General features: G+C 50.2%; 1 protein-coding gene across 4 annotated transcripts in view; it reads right to left on the bottom strand.

Moving 5' to 3' along the window:
• The window catches only part of SSH1 (slingshot protein phosphatase 1), a 54,555-nt gene that overhangs the window by 22,377 nt on the left and 12,913 nt on the right, over window positions 1-19,265 (bottom strand). Inside the window, exons 2-5 of one of the 4 annotated variants that reach the window (XM_088019610.1) lie at window positions 18,575-18,908; window positions 6,338-6,441; window positions 1,789-1,853; window positions 1,221-1,342 (exon numbers count right to left, since the gene is read on the bottom strand). In XM_088019610.1, coding sequence (XP_087875736.1) covers window positions 1,221-1,342; window positions 1,789-1,853; window positions 6,338-6,422 — 272 coding nt within the window. In that variant the 5' untranslated portion in view covers window positions 6,423-6,441; window positions 18,575-18,908. Of the gene's footprint in view, window positions 1-1,220; window positions 1,343-1,788; window positions 1,854-6,179; window positions 6,297-6,337; window positions 6,442-18,574; window positions 18,909-19,265 lie in introns of those variants that run through there. The other 3 variants (XM_028116463.2, XM_028116469.2, XM_028116471.2) reach the window with 3 other exon arrangements.

The raw sequence follows: 19,265 nt of genomic DNA, 5'->3' as shown, positions 1-19,265 counted from the left end.
CAGATCCAGACTTCCCAACTAGCCCAAGGCCACAGATGCCGGCTCACACGTCTCTATCTACGTGTGCCGCACAAAACTTTCTTAGGATGCTACCCTGTACCAGGAAGAAGGTCATCCAAGAAACGTCCTCCCTCTTTCTTCATGGGCTTGTTAGCTGGGAACAAAGTCTTGGTCCCTCCTAACAGCAGTTCTCTCGTGGGAACAAGACGAGACCACATAGCCACCACACCATTCACTGCGTCTGTGGCTTTTTCTGTCCTGCCGTCGATTCTGCCCAAGATGCCTTCGAATGCAGCCCCCACTGCCCCGTCCCTACTGCCCACTTGCCCTCTAAGACTTGGTGAGCCACCACACGCGGCAGAAGGCCTCTGGCTTGCCCCCTCTGAGCCCACCCCTGTCCCGTGCTTCCACACCCCCCCGAGCACCCCTCCATCACCGAGCCCGTTGCCCTGCCATCTGGTCATGGCTCCTTCCTCGCTAAGCTTACAGGCTGTCAGAGGTGGGCCACAGCTTTGGCTGCTTCTTTGTGTACCTGGCCCATTGCCTCATACACAGGAGAACGCACACACTTGCCTTGGCGGATGAGCAGATTAAAGATACGAATAGAGGGAGCCTATCTTAATCCAGGTTTCACAAAGCCAGGGTCTGCAATGATCTCACGCACATGCACGTAATCCTAGATGTAAGAGGAGCCATTCGCCCTCATTTCACACACATAATAGGGTCTGTGATACAACTAACTTGCCCTCCAGTTATTGGAAAATTCCAAACCTCCTTTCAGCCTCTGACCAAGGACCTGGCAACAAATACTTGGGAGTCCACCTGGGATGGTAATATAGGGGAAGCACTTGGTATGATGCCTATCAGTCACATACTTCTGCACAGGCCCGTCTCCACTTCATGTGGCTCCCTCCTGCGTGTCCTTGCGTGTTCACCACAGCCGTCACCTCTTTCAGGAAGCCCTCCTGGCTCAGGTGCTCTCTTCCATGGCACCCCCGATAGCAACCCAGTGGTAAACCTCTAAGCTCAGTGTAACTTTTCTATCCTCTCAGTAGGAGCTGAGAGCAGAGACTGAATCTAGCACAGCGCCAGGCACGCACGAGCCGCAGTGGTGCGTTCTACTGTTCTGCATGCCTGGCCACCCGTGCCGCTGACCACCACACATCCCATCATCATCTCCCACGGACACGGGACCGCGGCAACCCAGCCACCAGACTCACCTTTCCTTACTGGAAAAGTCGACTCCCAGCAAGATACTCTCCTCCGTGTCCTGGCGCCCGCTGCTGTCCACCACCACCATGTACCGGACCCGCTCCGCCCAGGCGCTCTCCAAGCGCACGGCCTAGACGGGCGAAGACGCTCTCACTGGCCTGCCTTTCAGGGTGGTGGCCCCTTCCGTGACCAAATCAACACCAAGGGCTTTTGTTTTCTACCTTCCCTCCCATGAGCAATTAAGATGAGATTCTTAAGAGCAGGAGCCGCGTCTGTTTATATCCATGCACGACGGACAGTGCTTGGCTCTGGGGAGATTCCCCTAAAGTTGGTCAAATGGGTGAACAGGTACAATCCAGAGAATGAAGATCTCCACCCTCAGATCGACACGGACACCTATCATGTCCTTTCTCTGGACCTCATGGGTGGTGAAGAGCAAACTTTTGTGGCTTTTGTGAACAATTTGGGAGAATCTGCTGGAACACAGGAACTCCCCACCTCCCACTGCTCGTGAATAATTCCCTACCAAATCGCACAATTAAAAATTAAAACTTGCCGCTCTTTGTCTCTTCTTACCAGCTTGATCCGATCTTCACAACGCAGAAGGTTGATCATTACTTGAAGATGTTGGGGCAGGTCACCTGTTGGACCAATGAAGAAAGTTTTAAAAGGTCACCCACCCACCTTCTAGGCAGAAACCTGCAAGGGGCTGATGTTAAGGGTCTGGATGAAGACTGTGAAATCAAAATTCCCCCCACCTCCACCCCAAGAGAAGCGTCACAAAGACTAGGAGGCTCAATTTCTCTTACTCCACTCCTGAATGTTGCCTGATGAGGATGGGGAGATCTAGCTGATGATGGCCACATATTTAGAAATTGCTTTTATATTCTGAAATCTGGGGCGCCTGGGTGGCTCAGTTGGTTGAAAGTCCAACTCTTGATTTTGGCTCGGGTCATGATCTCAGGGTCGTGGGATCAAGCCCCGCGCGGGGCTCCACGCTCAGCATGCAGTCTGCTTGAGATTCTCTCCTCTCCCTCTGCCCCATCCCCTGCTCGTGTGTCCCAGAGCTTGGGCCCCGTGACGACCACCATGATCAACATCCACAGTGAGACCTCCATGCCTGACCACCCCGTCTGGTCCCTGTGCTGCCGGGGCTTTGTGGCATTCGCCTACTACGTGGAGTCTAGGGACTGGAGGGTAGCAGGTGCGGTGACTGGGGCCCAGGCCTATGCCTCTACCACCAAGTGCTTGCACATCTGGGCTCTGGTCTTGGGTCTCCTTCGATCACTATGGTCATCATTATTTTCACCCACTGGCTCACTGATGATTATCCAAGCAATTTCAGAGGTCATAAAATGTTATGAAGGCTATTAGCAGCTGCCCATGGCCTGAGGCTCGCACCCCTTCTCACGGCAGTTTATATACACATCAGTCTAGAACTGAATTCAATAAAGCATTATAAAGCACAATTACTTTATAAAGGCAGTAATGCAGAGCTTCTAGCTTCTCTGAGCAATCCCAGAGCCCGGGAGGTGCCTCCGAGCTGGGGTGTAGGGAGGAGAGCTTCTCAGGGCTAGTAAGTCTCCACAGACACGGAGGATCAACACAGCTGAAAACAGGCTGTGTGTTCCAGGCTTGGGGGGGGGGGGGCTACCCAAGGTTCGTAATCAGTGAGTAGCAAGTGGGACTCTAACACGGCTTTTTCCCCACCTTATACATTTCATGGTTTCTTTCCAAAGGAAAGGTTCATCTGCAAAGACGCTGGTCTACAAGAAAGTAGGAGTAACTCCTAGAAGATCTACGTTAATGCTGATTTGTGCCATGCCAAGAAGGAACAGAATTATTTTTACTTTTATTACTATTATTATTTTTAAAAATATTTTATTTATTTATTTTATTTGAGAGAGATAGTGACAGACATAGCGGGAGGGATCATAAGCGGGGAGGAAAGGGAGAAGCAGGCTCCTGCCCAGCAGGTAGCTGGACGTGGGGCTTGATCCTAGGACCCTGGCATCACGACCCGAGGTGAAGGCAGACGCCCAACCAACTGAGCCACCCAGGCGCCCCTATTATTATTATTATTTTTAAAGATTTTATTTATTTACTTGACAGAGAGAGACACAGCGAGAGAGGGAACACAAGCAGGGGGAGTGGGAGAGGGAGAAGCAGGCTTCCCGCGGAGCAGGGAGCCCGATGTGGGGCTCGATCCCAGGACCCCGGGATCATGACCTGAGCCGAAGGCAGATGCTTAACGACTGAGCCACCCAGGCGCCCTCAGAATTAATCTTTAAAAAAACAAAACAAAACAAAATATTATCCTATAGATCACAACCAGAATCCCAGAAGGATCGGTACACTGGATTCGTTCCTTTTGCAAAGGCATGTTTTGAATTTTAGGTCAGGCTGACAGATGATGTCCAAATTGTACTTCTTGCCTCAGAGAGGACTTGGGTTGTTGGAAGCTGGCCCCTCTCGTCTGTTCTCTCTGTGACAGGACTGCACGGTATAAGACACCCCACACTGGCACTGCTTTCCATAAGGAATGATTGGCAGGTAACGGTTCATGTTTAAGGAGGACGTGGAGCTCCTTGTCCCCCCTCCGCTACCCAACAGCACCCTCGCCTGTGGTGACCCCATGGTCCCAGGGGCACACACCCGCCTCAGCTGGTCCTGGGCTTGCCTGCACGCCACCACCGTCCGCTCCAAGTCACGGAAGCACACAGAGGAAAGCAAAAACAAGCCCCTTTGTCTGGTGAGTGCCCAAATGAAAGGGACATTTTCCACACAGATAGGCTCCTTTCAGCAGGACTGCTTGTGGAGATGTGGAATTGCTGACCGACAGAACTCCCAACTGCAGCCTGGCATCCACACACTGCCTCTATATGTTGAAGTGTTCACTCAGCACTTGCGGAAAGACCAGAGACTGTAAGCTTGAAGTAGAGGCCCTCGCCAGAGTCTCGGACCGGGGACTAGCTGCACTGACCCGAGTGAGTCTTGTATGGGCAGGATTAAGCCTCACTCCTTCTCAGCTCTGTGTGATAGCAGACGGGGCTGGGGGCCATCCAGGGCACTCGACAGTGATTCTAGAAAAATAGGAATTGATGGAAAGGCCAGTCTGTGCCTGCCCCAGGGACGTTTCCTGAGAGTCCTGGGACAGTCACGGTCCCTCTTGCTTTGGGGAGCTCATCGGCCATTCTAGACCTCAGGGGCGTAAAAGCCACCAAGCCTGAAGCTTTCTTACTTTCCTGTACGTTCCAGAGATGCACGAACCAGCCCGACTTATGGTTTTTACATGGCTTTGTACTTGCTTCCCCAAGCTCGAGAGTATGAAAACACTGTTAGAATCAGAGGATGGAGACACTGTATACTATGGGTGAACAAAGCCGGAGCATTCGCTTTGCTGTATGTATTTAACCAACGAACATTGGTTAAATTCCTGACAGGGCAGAACCATTAGCAGATTCAAGAGAGAAGGTTCTGTTTGTAGGATTACGGTACTCGAAGTCGTTGTAGTAATAATCAGAGCTACCATACACAGAGCACCCATGAGATGGTAAATAGGTTACATGCATACAGTTTTTTTTTTTTTTTTTTTTAAGTAGGCTCCACGCTGAGGGGGCTTAAATTCACGACCCTGATCTCAAGACCTGGGCCGAGATCAAGAGTCGGATGCTGAACCGACTGAGCCACCCAGGCGCCCCTACATGCATACATTTTAAACCCCATCCTGCCTGAGGTACCGGTATTTGATGCCCATTGTGAAGATTGGGCAACTGAGGCTCAGAGGTGACTGCTCAGTAAGTTGTAGGACTGGGATCAGAAGCCCGGTCTGTCTGGCTCTAAAACACACACTCTTGCCCCAACCCACACTGCCTCCTTGTGCAGGATAACTGTTTTCTGAGCTTCAAACAGAGCTACATCTTGATTCCAAGTATCAGCATGTGAAAATCCCGACTGACCCCTGGTGTTTGCTGTAAAGTGTAAGACACGAAATTCTAACCTAGGCACTCAGGTCCAAAATGAGGCGAGAGGACTTGAGGTGAGAGATAAAATGATCACAGTGGCAAGAAAACTGGCCCCGACTGCCAGCTGCTTTCACCTGCTTGTTGTTCTGAGGGTCAGAGGCCTTTGCAGGTCGCACTGAGAAATGCGCAGCCCGTCCCAGAAGTGCCCGCAGAGGCTACGGGCCTATTACAAAGATTCCCTTGTACGCAATGTTTTCTGGTTCCTCTTTTCAAACTGCCTTCGGTGTCAGAGTCCAGTCACCTAAGAAAACCAGTCTCTGTTACCATATAGGCATTTCTTACTCATGTGCTATTGGACCTAAATGAATATTGGGTTTGATCCCCACTTTATCACTTCAGTCTACTTCCAGAAACCAAATCCACTGATAAATCATAAAGATTTCCCACCCCAATGCCTGCTGAAGACTCATAAAGAAATTCCCCAAATGAGAGCTTTCCAGATGCTCAGAGAAATGACCAGAGTCCTCAGAGAAGGTATAGGGCATCCCAAGGTGGTTATTTTCAAGGGGACAACGTCTGGCTATCACAGGTTCTGGTGCATTAGTTAAAAAAAAAAAAAAAAATCAGGGCGCCTGGGTGGCTCAGTTGGTTAAGCGACTGCCTTTGGCTCAGGTCATGATCCTGGAGTCCCGGGATCGAGTCCCACATCGGGCTTCCTGCTCAGCAGGGAGTCTGCTTCTCCCTCTGACCCTCTTCCCTCTCGTGCTTTCTATCTCTCATTCCCTCTCTCTCTCAAATAAATAAATAAAATCTTAAAAAAAAAATAAAAAAAAAATAAAAAAATCATACTGTAACTTAAAATCTGCAGTTAACTGATAAACTGTGGGTGGGAAATCCTCACATCCAAACAGAACGCTGCTGACTGCCTTATTTCTTGTGTAGACATGCACAGTCCGCGGGACACTAGCTCTCGGTGCTCCCTGGAAAACGCGCATGGCTTACCTGCTCATGAAAGGAGCTTCTGCTTTGCACCAGGCGCATGACAAGCCTGTGTTCCGCTATTTCTCTGGCCTTGAAAACCAGCAACTTGCTTACCACCAGCAATGGAAGGCTCCCCCACTGCACAGAAAATAAGTTTCCAGGTAAGAACCTCAATTTACCTGCATGCTTGTGGGGATGCTGAAGGCTTCGCTGGCTCTGAGGGTTGTTTCCTTGCTGTAAGAAGAGTGCTGCTCCTTTCACCATGAAAAAGCTCTCACTTAAGCTGGGAAGGATGAAACCAGAGCACGGTCAGGCTGGAATTCAGAGGGGAACATGGGCAAAGACACGCAGCAGAGGAAAAGCTTTGGTGCAGGCAAATGGCACATACGACGCACACGGGACAAAAGGGCTATTCTGATCATTTCGCGCCGCACTCTTCCCGCACCTTCGCTACAAGCCTGCTGCTGGAGTCTGTGTGATGAACTCAGGCTTCGGCTAGAACGCCCGAGGTCCTTGGGGCTCTTGCAAAGCCGACAGCCCCTTCCTCCTGCAGGATACTCTAAAAGGATCTCCCTGCATCACGTCTCCTAAAGATAGAGAGCAACTCTCTGAATTTTGTGACTTTTTCGCACTCTTGCTGTGGAATCTGTGGCTCCCTGGCTATGACAACTTCACTGATCTTGGTGCCTTCCCTTGATGGAATACGAAGAAGAGGAAGTTATACTTTCACTATTGATTTGCATCTTAACAAAAGCCGGTGGTTACTGACCCCGTGATTTAGCTTAGTCAAGGTTACAGTGTCACTGCTGTGGTAGAGAACCTCCAGTTGACACAGTGAATTTCTCAGCAAAAGGAACCTTTGGTTTTTGTTATTTTAAACCAGCAATAACACTGACATTCGACATACAGCTTGAGAACTCACGATTTAAATTTTAAACATTTCACGATTTGGCTATCAAAAAAAAATCTTTAGCTTACGCAGAAATTAAGACTATAAACTGACAGACTGTATTAGCTACTAGTTATTAATTATTCAAAAATACTGTTCATGCGGAAAATTACCCATAAAATGCACTAAAATTATTAACAGTGGTTTTTTTTGGTGGGGGGAGGATTGGACCACCTATGATTATCTTCTTTGTGCTTCTTGGTATCTTCCAAATTTTCTATACTGAGCAAATATTAACTTTTTAAAAAGATTATTTTTTATTTGATTTTCAGAATAAGGGAAGACATGTACTGTATGTTATAATGGAAAAGCATTTTATTTCTATCAATTTTGTGAAAGATCAGAGTTCACAACAAAGGGAACTGTAAAAATCATTAATTCTGTCTTGAGCAACCAATTAACATACACATGATTTGAAGGGCAAATCTCCAAGAAAAAGCAGCACTTTTTGTGTGCGTTTGTTTTAACAGGAAGCAAATTGATTCCCGACAGAAATACAGGGACATTTTCTGTAAATATAAAAAAAGCAAGATCACCTTCTCCCCAGACGTCTAATGTTAGTAGTTAAATGTTCTGAATCCTGGAATAAAAACCTCAGTTAAGTCTAATACACAACTCTAGGTGCTAAGAAAACTCACCACATTGAACTCAGCGGCTCCTGGAATCAGAAAAACAGTGATCTTGTATCATATGAAGTCTACAATAAAATCTGTGCCTTCTGCTGGTTGAATTCTCATGCCAAAAATAGTGACTCTGCTCAAATGCCCAACGATAAGGCTCAGGGCTGCCTCTCTTACTTGGGCCTTTGAGTTATTGACGGTTTGTAGATTTCATTTACCAATCCTTTAACATCCATACAGCTTTTAGCTTTTCCTCATTAGTATCCCCAACTGTGCTGCCAGCTGCAAGAACTGGGGAGCCCAGGATTATAAATACCGTAAGAGGGGGCACCCGGCTGGCTCAGCCTGTAGAGCCTGGGACTCTTGATCTCAGGGTTGTGAGTTCAAACCCCACGCTGGGCGTAGAGATTACTTAAAAATAACACCTTAAAAAAAAAAATACGGAGGGGCGCCTGGGGTGGCTCATTCGGTTAAACTTCCGACTCTTGATTTCAGCTCAGGTCATGACCTCAGGGTCATGAGATCGAGCCCCGTGTTGGCTCCGTAATGGGCATGGAGCCTGCTTAAGATTCTCTCTCTCCCTCTCCCCCCCCCCCCCGCCCACAGCCACCACAAAAAAAAAGAAAAAGGGAAAAGAGAAGAAAAAAAACAAACCCATACTGACCAGAAGCCCGAACACTCTGGAAACAGTCAGCCATTAACGGTGACCTTTGCCTTTGAAATTATGAGCAAAAATTCCCCTTGGTTTCCCTTACATTTCCTTTGGAAAAAAAAAAAAAGGAACAATGCAAAAGAATAGGCTGGTTTTATCCCGTGATGGCTTACAAGGCCAGTTGTTTCTCAGTGTTCCTGTGACGGCTAAAGAATCGGAGTCCCCCATCTACATATGAAGTCAGGGGCCGTGTGGATGGGGGCCCTGGAACACTGCAGCTGCCTTCCAGGCAATGAGGCACCAGAGTTTACTGTAAAGAGCGAGATTTAAAGCTGCTGGGAAGCCCACAAAGCACATTCTCTGTCTCAGGCCTGTGAGACTGCCCTGCATCTGGAGAGACAGTAAGCAGATACAGCCCGAGCATGACCGCATACGATGACTCTTGGGGCCAAGAGGCTGGAGAGCATGGGCAGTCACAGCATTTACAGAAACAAAATGCAGATATTCCTGTGACCCTGTTTCCTGTCTTCTGCTCTGAGCTCACTCCAGGCCCTAAGCCTCACGCACCCTCTGAGTGGCCGATGAGAACACCATTTCCCGCTGCCAGGACTCCATGGGGTTCTCTGTGCTGGGCTCCTAATACAGGGAAGCGTGGTACCCCAATTTGTGAGAAATCCATTTTGGGGGAAGGCCTGGGTGGCTCAGTGGGTTAAGTGTCTGCCTTCGACTCAGGTCATGATCCCATGGTCCTGGGCTAGAGTCCTGCAGTGGGCTCCCTGCTCAGCGGGGAGTCTGTTTCTCCTTCTCCCTCTGCCCCTCCTCCCCTGCCCTGCTCATTCTCTCTTTCTCCCAAATAAATAAAATCTTAAAAAAAAAAGAATCCATTTTGGGGATGGCACACCCACTTTACTAAGTTCTCAGAGCAAGGAAGTACAGACCTACAAACCACCCATCCCAGCTACAGAAAAACCACCCTTCTCCCCCAAAATGCTGTCCTAAAAAGTCTGTGACTGAAGTTCCAGAAAGGTTAGACCCAGACCAATAAAACAACTGTTTTCCTCCATCGCTTTAAGAAAAACCTTGATGGGAGAGTAAAAAACGAGTTCAGCCCCGGCCCTCCCTGCACCACCGCCCCCCTCCCCCCGTCACCCCCACCCCAACACTTTTATCTCCGTGGTACAAATATGTTCTCAGACACTGGTCACTGCCCATTTCAGGAGATGACACAAGCATTAAGAGTTTTCTACAAGGCACTGAGGACAGACGAAAAACCCCAGCGCTCAGAGCATAAACGACCAGGGTCCTCCAGAAACCGATCCGTGGTAGGAACAGAGAGGTCGGGTGGTGATACGTACTAATTTGGGTTGGAAACCTCTGAAGAGCGGAAGCTGTGAGTTGACTGAAGGGAGACGCAGAAGTCCGTGAAATAAAACACGTTCATGACAACCGGCTTCGCATCTTTAACTGCCTCTGAGCGCCTGCCCTGCACTCCCTCCGGAGAAAGGGAAGGAAGGGGCCGGAGTCCCCGTCCCCAGACAATGGTCCCACCCAGAGCGCGAGTGGCTCTTGTGGGACTCTGGTCTTCCCCTGATGTTTGGGTTTAAAAAGGCCCTTGTCCCTGCATATCCAGATGAAAGAGGGCCATTCAGAGAGACCAAAACAGCTGAAGTTCCTCTAATCACTTCACTCCTACGGGTTTCTGTGGGCCTGGGGAACAAGCACGAGGGTGAGCATGACATTGTGAGGGAAAACAGCTGGCCGCCAAGGAACAGATCCCGAGCAATGAGGACCCCATTCTGGGTGAAATCGACAGCCTGAAGAACTCCTATTTCCATCAAATTGCCACCCATTCACCCACTGGTGACAGTTGGCAGCTGCCGCAGTTAGCCCATGTTGTCAAAAGCATTTTGCTTTCTGAGCATTCTTTGGTCATGCTCATCGCTGCCTGAGGAGGCGAGGGAGAGTGTGAGGGGGAGAAGCCAGGTAGAGGGACCCGCGTGTGCACACACAGGAGGAGCTTCGAGAACGACAGGCATGAAGGGCAGGGCAGGCTGCAAAGGGAAAGCAGGCCCAGGTCCCCAAGGGCCTGGCATGAGACCCTGAAACCCGCCCGGCAGGAGCCAGCAGGCGCTGTCTGCAGCGCTTCCTTGGGCCGGTGAAACCAATCAAGGACACGACTAGCCACCCTGCAGGGTAGACTGGGATAAGCACCCAAAGAAAGGGGCCCTGCTGGTGTTCAGAAGAGGGGAGAGGGGCGCATCTAACTGGTGGCTTTTGGAACGCTTGCTGAAGGAGGGAGCACCGGGCAGAGACTCCTGGGGAGGCCTGGAAGCTTCCCCCAGCTTCCGAAGGATAAATTAATCCTCACAAGAGGATTAAGTGGGGGCACATACTACCACGATTCTGCAGTGGAGGGAACTACAGCTTGCCCAGGAACATAATAACATCTTTACAAGTTGGGACGGGACCAAATCCCTCTGCCCCATGCCCATCTTCATAACCCACGTCCCTACCAGCCCGAGGTTACCCTGACGTCACCTCTGCCCCTGCCTGCCCTGGCGGTTAACTGCAGGGCGGCCGCTTTGGTTTCGCTAAAGCACATGTCACTGGGAAGTCAGAATACGGTCGCTCGCCAGCCCTTCTTCCCAGCAGATGAAGGCATTGCGAGAAGGGAGAGCAGGCATGAGTCAGGGAAACAGGGCTCCCTGTCAGAGCTCCCCCCCCCAGCCCTGGGGGCAAGCAGGAGGCCCAGGGGGACCACTGCCATCACCCTGCCCACAGGCTCCACCACGATTGTGGGGCGGGAGATGGCCGTCCGGTCCCTCTGGACTGAACAGGAATCTGGAGGCAGAGTTCTGTGGGCAGCACAGGCCCGGCTAGTGGAGAAGCTGCCTTCAGAGCAGGCTTCTCAACAGCAGTGTTATTTGCTGAGCACCTGCCGCGTGGCAGAGATGGTGGCCGGGTGCGAGGCTACACCGTGGCGTCAGCTCCCACAGCTCTACCGGCCAGGCAGCATTTTGTCCAAATGACACATGAAGAAAGCCGGTCAAACTCTTGCAGCCTCCAGGAACCACCCCGTCTTTTAACCAACTCCCTTGGGGGTTCTGGGGCACACTGGACTTTAAGCAAATAAAATGCAGTGGTCTGGGAACCCATATTTCTGGGCTCCAATTTATGTTCTACTCTACTCTTGGAAGCAGCCAAAGAGGTTAGCCTATAAATGCACCTGCCCATCTCCTACCAAACACTCTCGGTCACAGGGTCCTGGCCTTTGAAAGGCAGCCCTGCATGAGGATATGAAATGACAGTAACAAAACGGACACATCGGCCCTGGGATGGGCTCTGCTGTGGACAGAGCATTCTGGCTAATGTCAGGCACTTGATCTTCATGAAACTTCCCGGCAGGCCAAGCCAGGCATTATTATACTCATCTTACAGATGAGAAAACAGAAAGTTACTAAATGGTATGATTTTAGTATTTCCGACTCTACATCTCACCCAAAATCAGAGAATTGGAGCCCCAAGCATAGGCTCTGAAAAGAATCCCAAACTGATGGGGACTGGCTGAAACGAACTGAACTACTTCTACGTGGAGATCAACGCTCGAGTCCCTTGGCTCTGCACAGTGATGGCTGAGGGGACCGTGATTTGTCTAGCAGGCGCGATGACAATTCTAGGAGAAAAAAAAAAGAACGAATGTAAAGTTGTCACCACAGAAAAGGTGGGTGCCGGTGAATGCTCCCAAGAGGAGGTTCCATTAATTCCATTTAGATGAACAAATATTTGTTGTGCCTGGTCAGTGCTAAGTCCTGGGAATACAGAAATAAGCCAGACACAGCTCCTGCCTCGGAGCGACATTACATTCCAGGGGGTCAGACGGATGCAGGATAGTAACTGCAATGTGATGCAGCAGGTTCCACACTAGAGGGATCTACAGGGTGCTGCAGATGCATGCACATATGGACATGTGCATATACACAGGAGGGGCGCCCAGCACAACCTGGGGGTCCAAGGAGGTCTTTCTGGAAGAAACGACACAAAGTGGGGCCTCAGAGGATCAGTGAACACAGAGGAGGGGAGTAGGGAGCAGGAGAGTAGGAAGATTGTTATACATATCCCATGACAAACAGAGGAAGACCTGGTCTCTGTTGTAAAAGGCTCCACTGTGAATTCATAAATGTCTATTCTGGTTTACAAGTCAGTTCCTTATAAGTTTGGTTAGCGTTGAGTTGGTTTCTCAGAACTTGACCATCCCCTGGTGTGCTAATAAACTGACGTTTCAGAATGTGCAAAGTTAAGAACCAAACCTTAGGCCTCAAGTTGAGCCATCAACCTGTTAACGTCAGTTCTCAGCCCCTGAATGCTTACTACACCAATGGCACTCAATGAGTGTTGTTTTAAATAAATACATGTTAATGATTCCTTCCTCCTCAATGGTGCCCTACAGTTTTTGGAGAGCTTGCCCCTCCGTTTTTTCACTTAATTCTTACAATTTCATGCTTCTGATGAAGGGGTCAAGACAGAGCAGAGGAATGACTTGTTTGTGGCCACGTGTCTACGAAGTGACAGAGCTGCAATGAGAAGCCCCACGTTCGGTGCCCCGTGACAGGACACCTGGGTCAGAGGCATGATGGCCTGCCCCGTGGCTTCGGGGCGGCGGGTGAAGCTGGACAGATACAGATCTCAAAACCCCTACTGGCGATGGTCTGGATAGATTCAGACCCCATTCCTGGCAAAGTGAAGTTTGCGAAGACGGAAAGATCGGAGACTTACTATTGGCTCTCCCTCACATCCTTCCCTCACTTTGAACTCCTGGTCAAGAGTCACCAAGACCCCAGAGTTGTGCCAAGGCCCTGTTCTTTTTTGCTTTGTGCTTCACAACGCTGCTCGGCAGGGCCTCGTCCCAAACACCACCCTTCAGAGCATAAGAATACAAGTAACTCACCTGATACACCTCCCAGCGAGAGTCCGCCCCCCCCCCCCCCCCCCCCCGGTGCTCCCCTACACACAGAATGCTGAGGAGAGGGAAATTCCAGCTCTGCAGGCGTTCTACGGCAGGAACGGGGTCAGAGGCAAGAAATGCTGGCAGGGCTCAGTACAAATGTCTCTGCTGCTGGGGCATGTATTGTTTGGCTAGAAGGCGTAGGCTTTTCTCAGAGAGAAGGAATGTCCAAAAGTATTTCAGACAGTAAGAGACATTCTCCTTCATATCAACGGGTAGGAGCGAGCAGCTCCTACCAGGAATATGCCAGCAAGTTCACAGCAGCAGGATTTTCCCCCACCCCGTAGAGGAAAGACTGCAAATGATGTGCCTGGAGTTGGCTCTCCAAACCTTCGGACGCTTCCTTCATGCACCACCCTGGCAAGAGTCCTCAGGCCCCCCGCCTGTGGAAGCTTGAGCTAGTGCTATCTTCCTCTGTACATCTGGGATGCCAGGATCTAAGCCCCCTGAGGAGGGCAGAAGACACAACGGCTGCATTGTGCTGGAAATGCAGTGGCAGCAAAGACAACGTTGCCAGCCAGAAATAACAGGCGCACGGAGGAAATGTTTTTAAAACAACGCAAAAATTCCAAGGGCAGATGATCTCAACCGTCCCAGGTCCTTCGCCCTTTCTTTTTGGTATGCAGCCCCAACCCATATTCACTGGCCGCTGAGTCCTAACCTTTCCCAAGGTCCTTTCCTCCCCAGTTCCTCAGTCACCATCCAGTTCTGGCCCCCTTGTCCCTGTGACAAGCCATGCCACATCATCCCCTGGGCCCCGCTGCGCACCTGGCTCTATGCTGGGCACTCAGAATGTTCCTGCAAGATGGTGGACATGCTCTCTACCTGCACTGTCCAAGCGAGGAGCCACTAGCCACAGGCACCTCCCAAACACTGACAGTGTGGTAAATGTGACCGATCAACTGAATTTGTCATTTTATTAATTCTAATTAAATTCAAGGTGAATGAGCCACATGTGGCTAGCAGCTATGGTGGAGGGCGGCTCAGCTTCAAGAGCCCTCTGTCCACGGAGAACCAGGGCACGGACCTCTCGCCTCCAATCCACCGCACAGATCCTAACCACAGCTCTTGTTACACCCTTCCTGGCTCCAGAACTTTCAATGATGCCACATTATCTGTAGAATCCATCCTGCTTCTGCTAGCTTTCTACGGTAGCTACAATTAGCCGCTATACGTTGCTGACCTCAATTTCATTCATCTGACACTCTCTGACCTCAAGGAGCTCTAAAACAAACAGAAAAAGTGACTTATAATAAAAACCTTCCTCGTATGACCTTGTACACGGTTCCCCCCGTTCTCCACAAGGTCTCTGTTTTCCCTGTGCGGTCGTTCTCATCATCTCTTCTACCCTGGCCTCAGTTCGCTGTCTTCTCTCTCTCCTGTCTGCCTCCCCACTGCGTGCCCACCTGCCAGTGTTCACGCCTTCTCCGGGAAGCCCTCCCTTGCCGCCCCAGCAGTCAGCCATGGCTTGCCCTTTCAACATCTCTTAGCACTTTCTCTCTTCTTGCCGGTTAAGGAAGCTGAGGCTTAGAGGTTAAGTCACTTGTCCAAGGTCAGATACTTAGGAAGTGATAGGAACCTAAGGCCCCTGGTTCCCAAGCTGTGTTCCCAGACATACTTACTAAAACCTATGGTGAAGTTACCCTCACGCCAGTGTATCTGAACTTCACAGTGGGACTCGAGGGCCAGCACACACGTAATTTTCGAAAGCCCCTTCCTTACCTGGCATTCAGTAGACTCTAATACTCACCAACAAACTCACCGGGCTGGCCTCCTCTTCAGTTTCAAAGCACTGCCTGACTAACTCACCATGGGAATCTCTAAGCACCTGGAACATGGGGTGCTCACCACCTACAGGGCACACTGGACACCTAAGACTCACCACATAAAGGCTCTAAGTGGACATACAGTCACCTGGTGGTCAGGCCCTCTTGGCAACCAAGGGCATCGAACAACACAACCACTAAGTTTTCCACGTCACCCTGAGTGTCTCGACAGCTAGGCCTATGACTTCTCCATCTCTGGATCCCCGAGGGCCCAAAAGGCAGTGTGCACTCAATGAATGTAATGCTAATAATGAACATCCTTGTTGAATGTCATGCTAAGCAACTTATACATATTAACTAACCTCATCCTCAGTGTCTATCTTTGAGAGAAACTGAGGCTCAGAGAGGCTGAGCTGCTTGCCTGTGTTCACAGGGTCAAGAAGTAGAAGAGCCAGGCCAGACAACCAGGAGGACGACTCTGACGCCCTGGATCTCTGCTGAAAGGACACCTCAGGAAAACAGCACCAATAATGCTGACCTCTCCAACATTTAGGCCCAAGACCATTTGGTGGATCGAGCCCGGCAGGCATCTGAGTTGGGGCGGGGTGTGGTGAGCAGGGCCGCAAAGGCGTCTATGCAGAGGAGAGGCGGCTGCAGAGATGGGAGGCTGGTGACGCCCAGGGAGACAGATCAAACGAGCAAATGTTTTCAGGATAATTTGGAGCCAGGTTTCTGATGGTCAGGGAAGGGAGTCACAAATACGGAGAGAGAAAACGAGACCGAACTGTGGGATGCTGGATCAGAGAGGAAGGTATCAGTCTGAACTCATGGTTCCCAAAACCATTTAAATAGGTAACTAGAGATGCAGGCGTGTGTGTGCGTGTGTGCGCGGGCACGCACGTATGTGCATGCGCACATAAATACACATACTCCCTAATTCTGGCCCCTGAGAGGGCCCCAGGAGGAAAACACCCTCACAGTAGTAAACACACCTTGTAGATTCCATTCTCCACTAAACGCAAGCAGGGCCCCTTGGACAAATGACTGATTCCAGATATGGGGCAGAGAAAGTACAAGATGAGGCCTGGAACACCTGGCATCAGAAAGCAAGGCAGTGCTGAATGATGGCGGGGACAGGTCAAGGGTCACAGAAGCCAGCTTGAACGTGACCCCAGTGGCCAAGTCGGGGACTTTGACGTCAATAATACAACCAGTGGATTATAAACCATGGAATAAAACAGACAAACATGAGTCTGTACAGATATAAATAAACAGACAAGTTGCCAAGGGATGGGATTAACATGATTTCCAAGTATCGCCCCCACAAAATACTCTTTAATGATAAAGGGGAAAAGAAGAACCATACAGTAAAGGAGCCACACAAAACTCACCTGAGTACCCAAAGTGAACAGCACCAGGAATGGGACAAACTGAAATCATGTGCCCCCTGGTGGGATGCGAGGCCAAGTGCACAGTAAGGCTCCGGGGCTACGCCTGCCAGGGAGACCCCCACCTAAATCTAATCTCCAGGGACCACCACGTGACCCTAAACCCAGGGAAAGTCTATCCCCTGCACAGGACAGGCCTGTCCCCTGCAAAAGTGTCCCATTCACAAGAGTCAAAGAAAGACGGAGGCCATGTGCTAAAATGAAGGAGACTCAGGCAAGACACCCACAAGCCACATGCAATCCTGAACTGGACCCTGCCGTTACAGAGGAGGTTACCGAGTCAAAGGGTAGACCTTGATTGGGCTCTGAGGGTGGGATGGCAGTAACGTGTCAGGGTCGAGGATCAAAGGTCTGCTTTGTAGGAGGAGGCCGTTGCCTGTATGCAAAGGGTGATGGGCACCAGACCGGCAAATTTACTCTCAAACGGTTCAGAAAAAAGGTCTTTGTGTAGAACCTTCCTGTAAGTTTTATACTGTTTCCAAATTTAAACAACTATTTGGAAAATTTCCGCTTAATTGGACGTGGGGAAAACACTACTTGTAATTTTTCTTTACTGACAGGTGATAAAAGCTTTTAAGACTACTTTATGGGCAAAAAAGAGGCAAAAAAAAAAAAAAGACTACTTTATTGGTCATTGCCACTGGCATACTTCACGGCCTTGCTCTTCCATCTTTTGGAGACTTTTATCCCTCACCGATGCAGATCTCTACCTGCCTCGGGACCCTTTTCCCATTTTCCAGCATGGACGCAGTCTTGCTTCGTGTGTGAGGCAGCAGAAAATGATGGGAAACTGTGCTCTCCCAGTTCCTCCTGGTTTTTGTGCATCCAGAATTTGGGGGCCTCATGCACACAAAGCTCTGACCCATGTAAAACCTAATTTTAGCATTTTCCTGCTTGAGACCACACTTCTGAAACGGCGGGAGGCCAACCTGCCTGTGCGAGCCTCCCATTGTGAAGGGCACATGAAGTCAGGACGCTACAGGCCCGCAGGATGTGACTCAGCATCCTGTTTTCAATGTTTGGGGCGGTCAGCTGCTTTGGCACCCAGTCCTGCCGCTGACCTCACCTCTCCAGACCATAAATACCAGGTTAATTGGTGGGACGGACCATAACATCAGCTCCCTCTGTGGGCCTCAGGGCTAAACCTAAAACAACCTGTTTACCCGCCCACCACACTGGGCCAGCTTGGGAACACCCACAGGTGTCCATCAGGAAGGGTTCTTCAGAGGAATGAACTGAACCTGGTGGTATTTTAAGGCGTATCATGAATCAAGCAACTGATCTTGTTTCTCTCTTTGCTTTGCCTACTAGGAAGCTCAAAGTTAGAACTATAGCCACGCTCTGGTAACTGTACCAACGCTATGTTCATTCCACATACAAATCTTCTCCTGGCTTCATCTTATTTTCCCCTACTTTCCCTATGTCCCGCTTTTCTCATTAATTTTAAACTATATTGTTTTCTCTGAATTTTATACGGTGTTTCAGATCCCCTCTGGACAAAGCTATGGTAGACACAGCATACCCACATTGCCTGTGGTGGGTAAGGACTCTTTTTTTTTTTTTTTTTACTTAACAAAGAACCCCCAGCATTCAGCATAGAGCCTAATAGATAGACACTAAATATATTGGTTGAATTGATAAATAAAGCAAATAATTCAAAAACTGCCTCCATCACCAGGCTGCCTTACAAGAGACACTTCTCCCTCCTACCCCACATGGTGGGGTCGGCACAGGGGTGCCCAGGGCCCAGAGAACAGGCCCCTTGGGGAGCCCTCTTGCTGCGTGGTTCAGTGGCCTCAGCCCCAGACCTAAGGAGCCACTCCCAAACCTCCACTTGCTACCGACCAGACACAGAGCAGGCCCGCCTGGACATGTGGGAAATGACAAGTGATATCCAGAGGTGGCAGCCGCTGGCTCTCTCCAGACCACATCCCTCCCTTGTGGGAATTTCGACTAGGCCCACATTTGGGGAAACACACCTTGAGAAGTCTTGCCAAGCCACGTGCCAAGACCTGACTGGGGGTTACTTCCGCCGGTGCAGGGTGGCCCCCAGCAGTGAGAGCATCAGACGTTTCCTAACACTGAACAACAACCGCTTTCTTTCAAACAAAGTCTTCTTAAAAATAACTTCAAAAGTAGCAATTAAAAAAAAATTCTGTAAAAATAAAGGCCCGCAAGACATGATGCTGCCCGGATAAAGGTCTGGTACAAGGTTCAGCAGAACTTGGGAGGGAGGTAGGTCACGCGTTGGCTGTTTCTCCTCTCGGATTCCACTGGGTTGACCTTCTGGTCTTTTGTGGCGAAACTGGGAATCTATGGAGGGAAGAAGGTCGGGATAGGCAGCTGAAGGGCTGGCACTCACTACCCTCATTGAAAATAACAGCTGAAAAAACCCCAAACAGCTACCATGTGTCTAGTGGTATCAGCAAGGACTCTGCGCCCATGCAGTGAAACTCTCCCTAAGCCTCCCAAGGGCTCCGAGAGGGAGAAGAACCTCTCCTTGGTTTCAGGGAGGGCAGGCAGCTGGGTGGCAGGGCCCGTGCCCTGAGCTGGAAGCCAGGCACAGGCCTGCCTGCGGGACCTCTGTAATTTACGCAGCAGCCGGCCATCTCCCAGCATCCGGGGACGCAGCGGGGCAGGCCAGCTGGCTTCCCCATTGGTGCGCCACCT

Source organism: Eumetopias jubatus, unplaced genomic scaffold (genome assembly GCF_037043125.1).
Source record: "Eumetopias jubatus isolate StellerSeaLion01/CBP00866 unplaced genomic scaffold, mEumJub1_p1.0 scaffold_16, whole genome shotgun sequence".
NCBI lineage: Eukaryota > Metazoa > Chordata > Mammalia > Carnivora > Otariidae > Eumetopias > Eumetopias jubatus.
The sequence above is the reverse complement of the archived record's forward strand: the minus strand, read 5'-3'. Positions and strand labels throughout refer to the sequence as shown.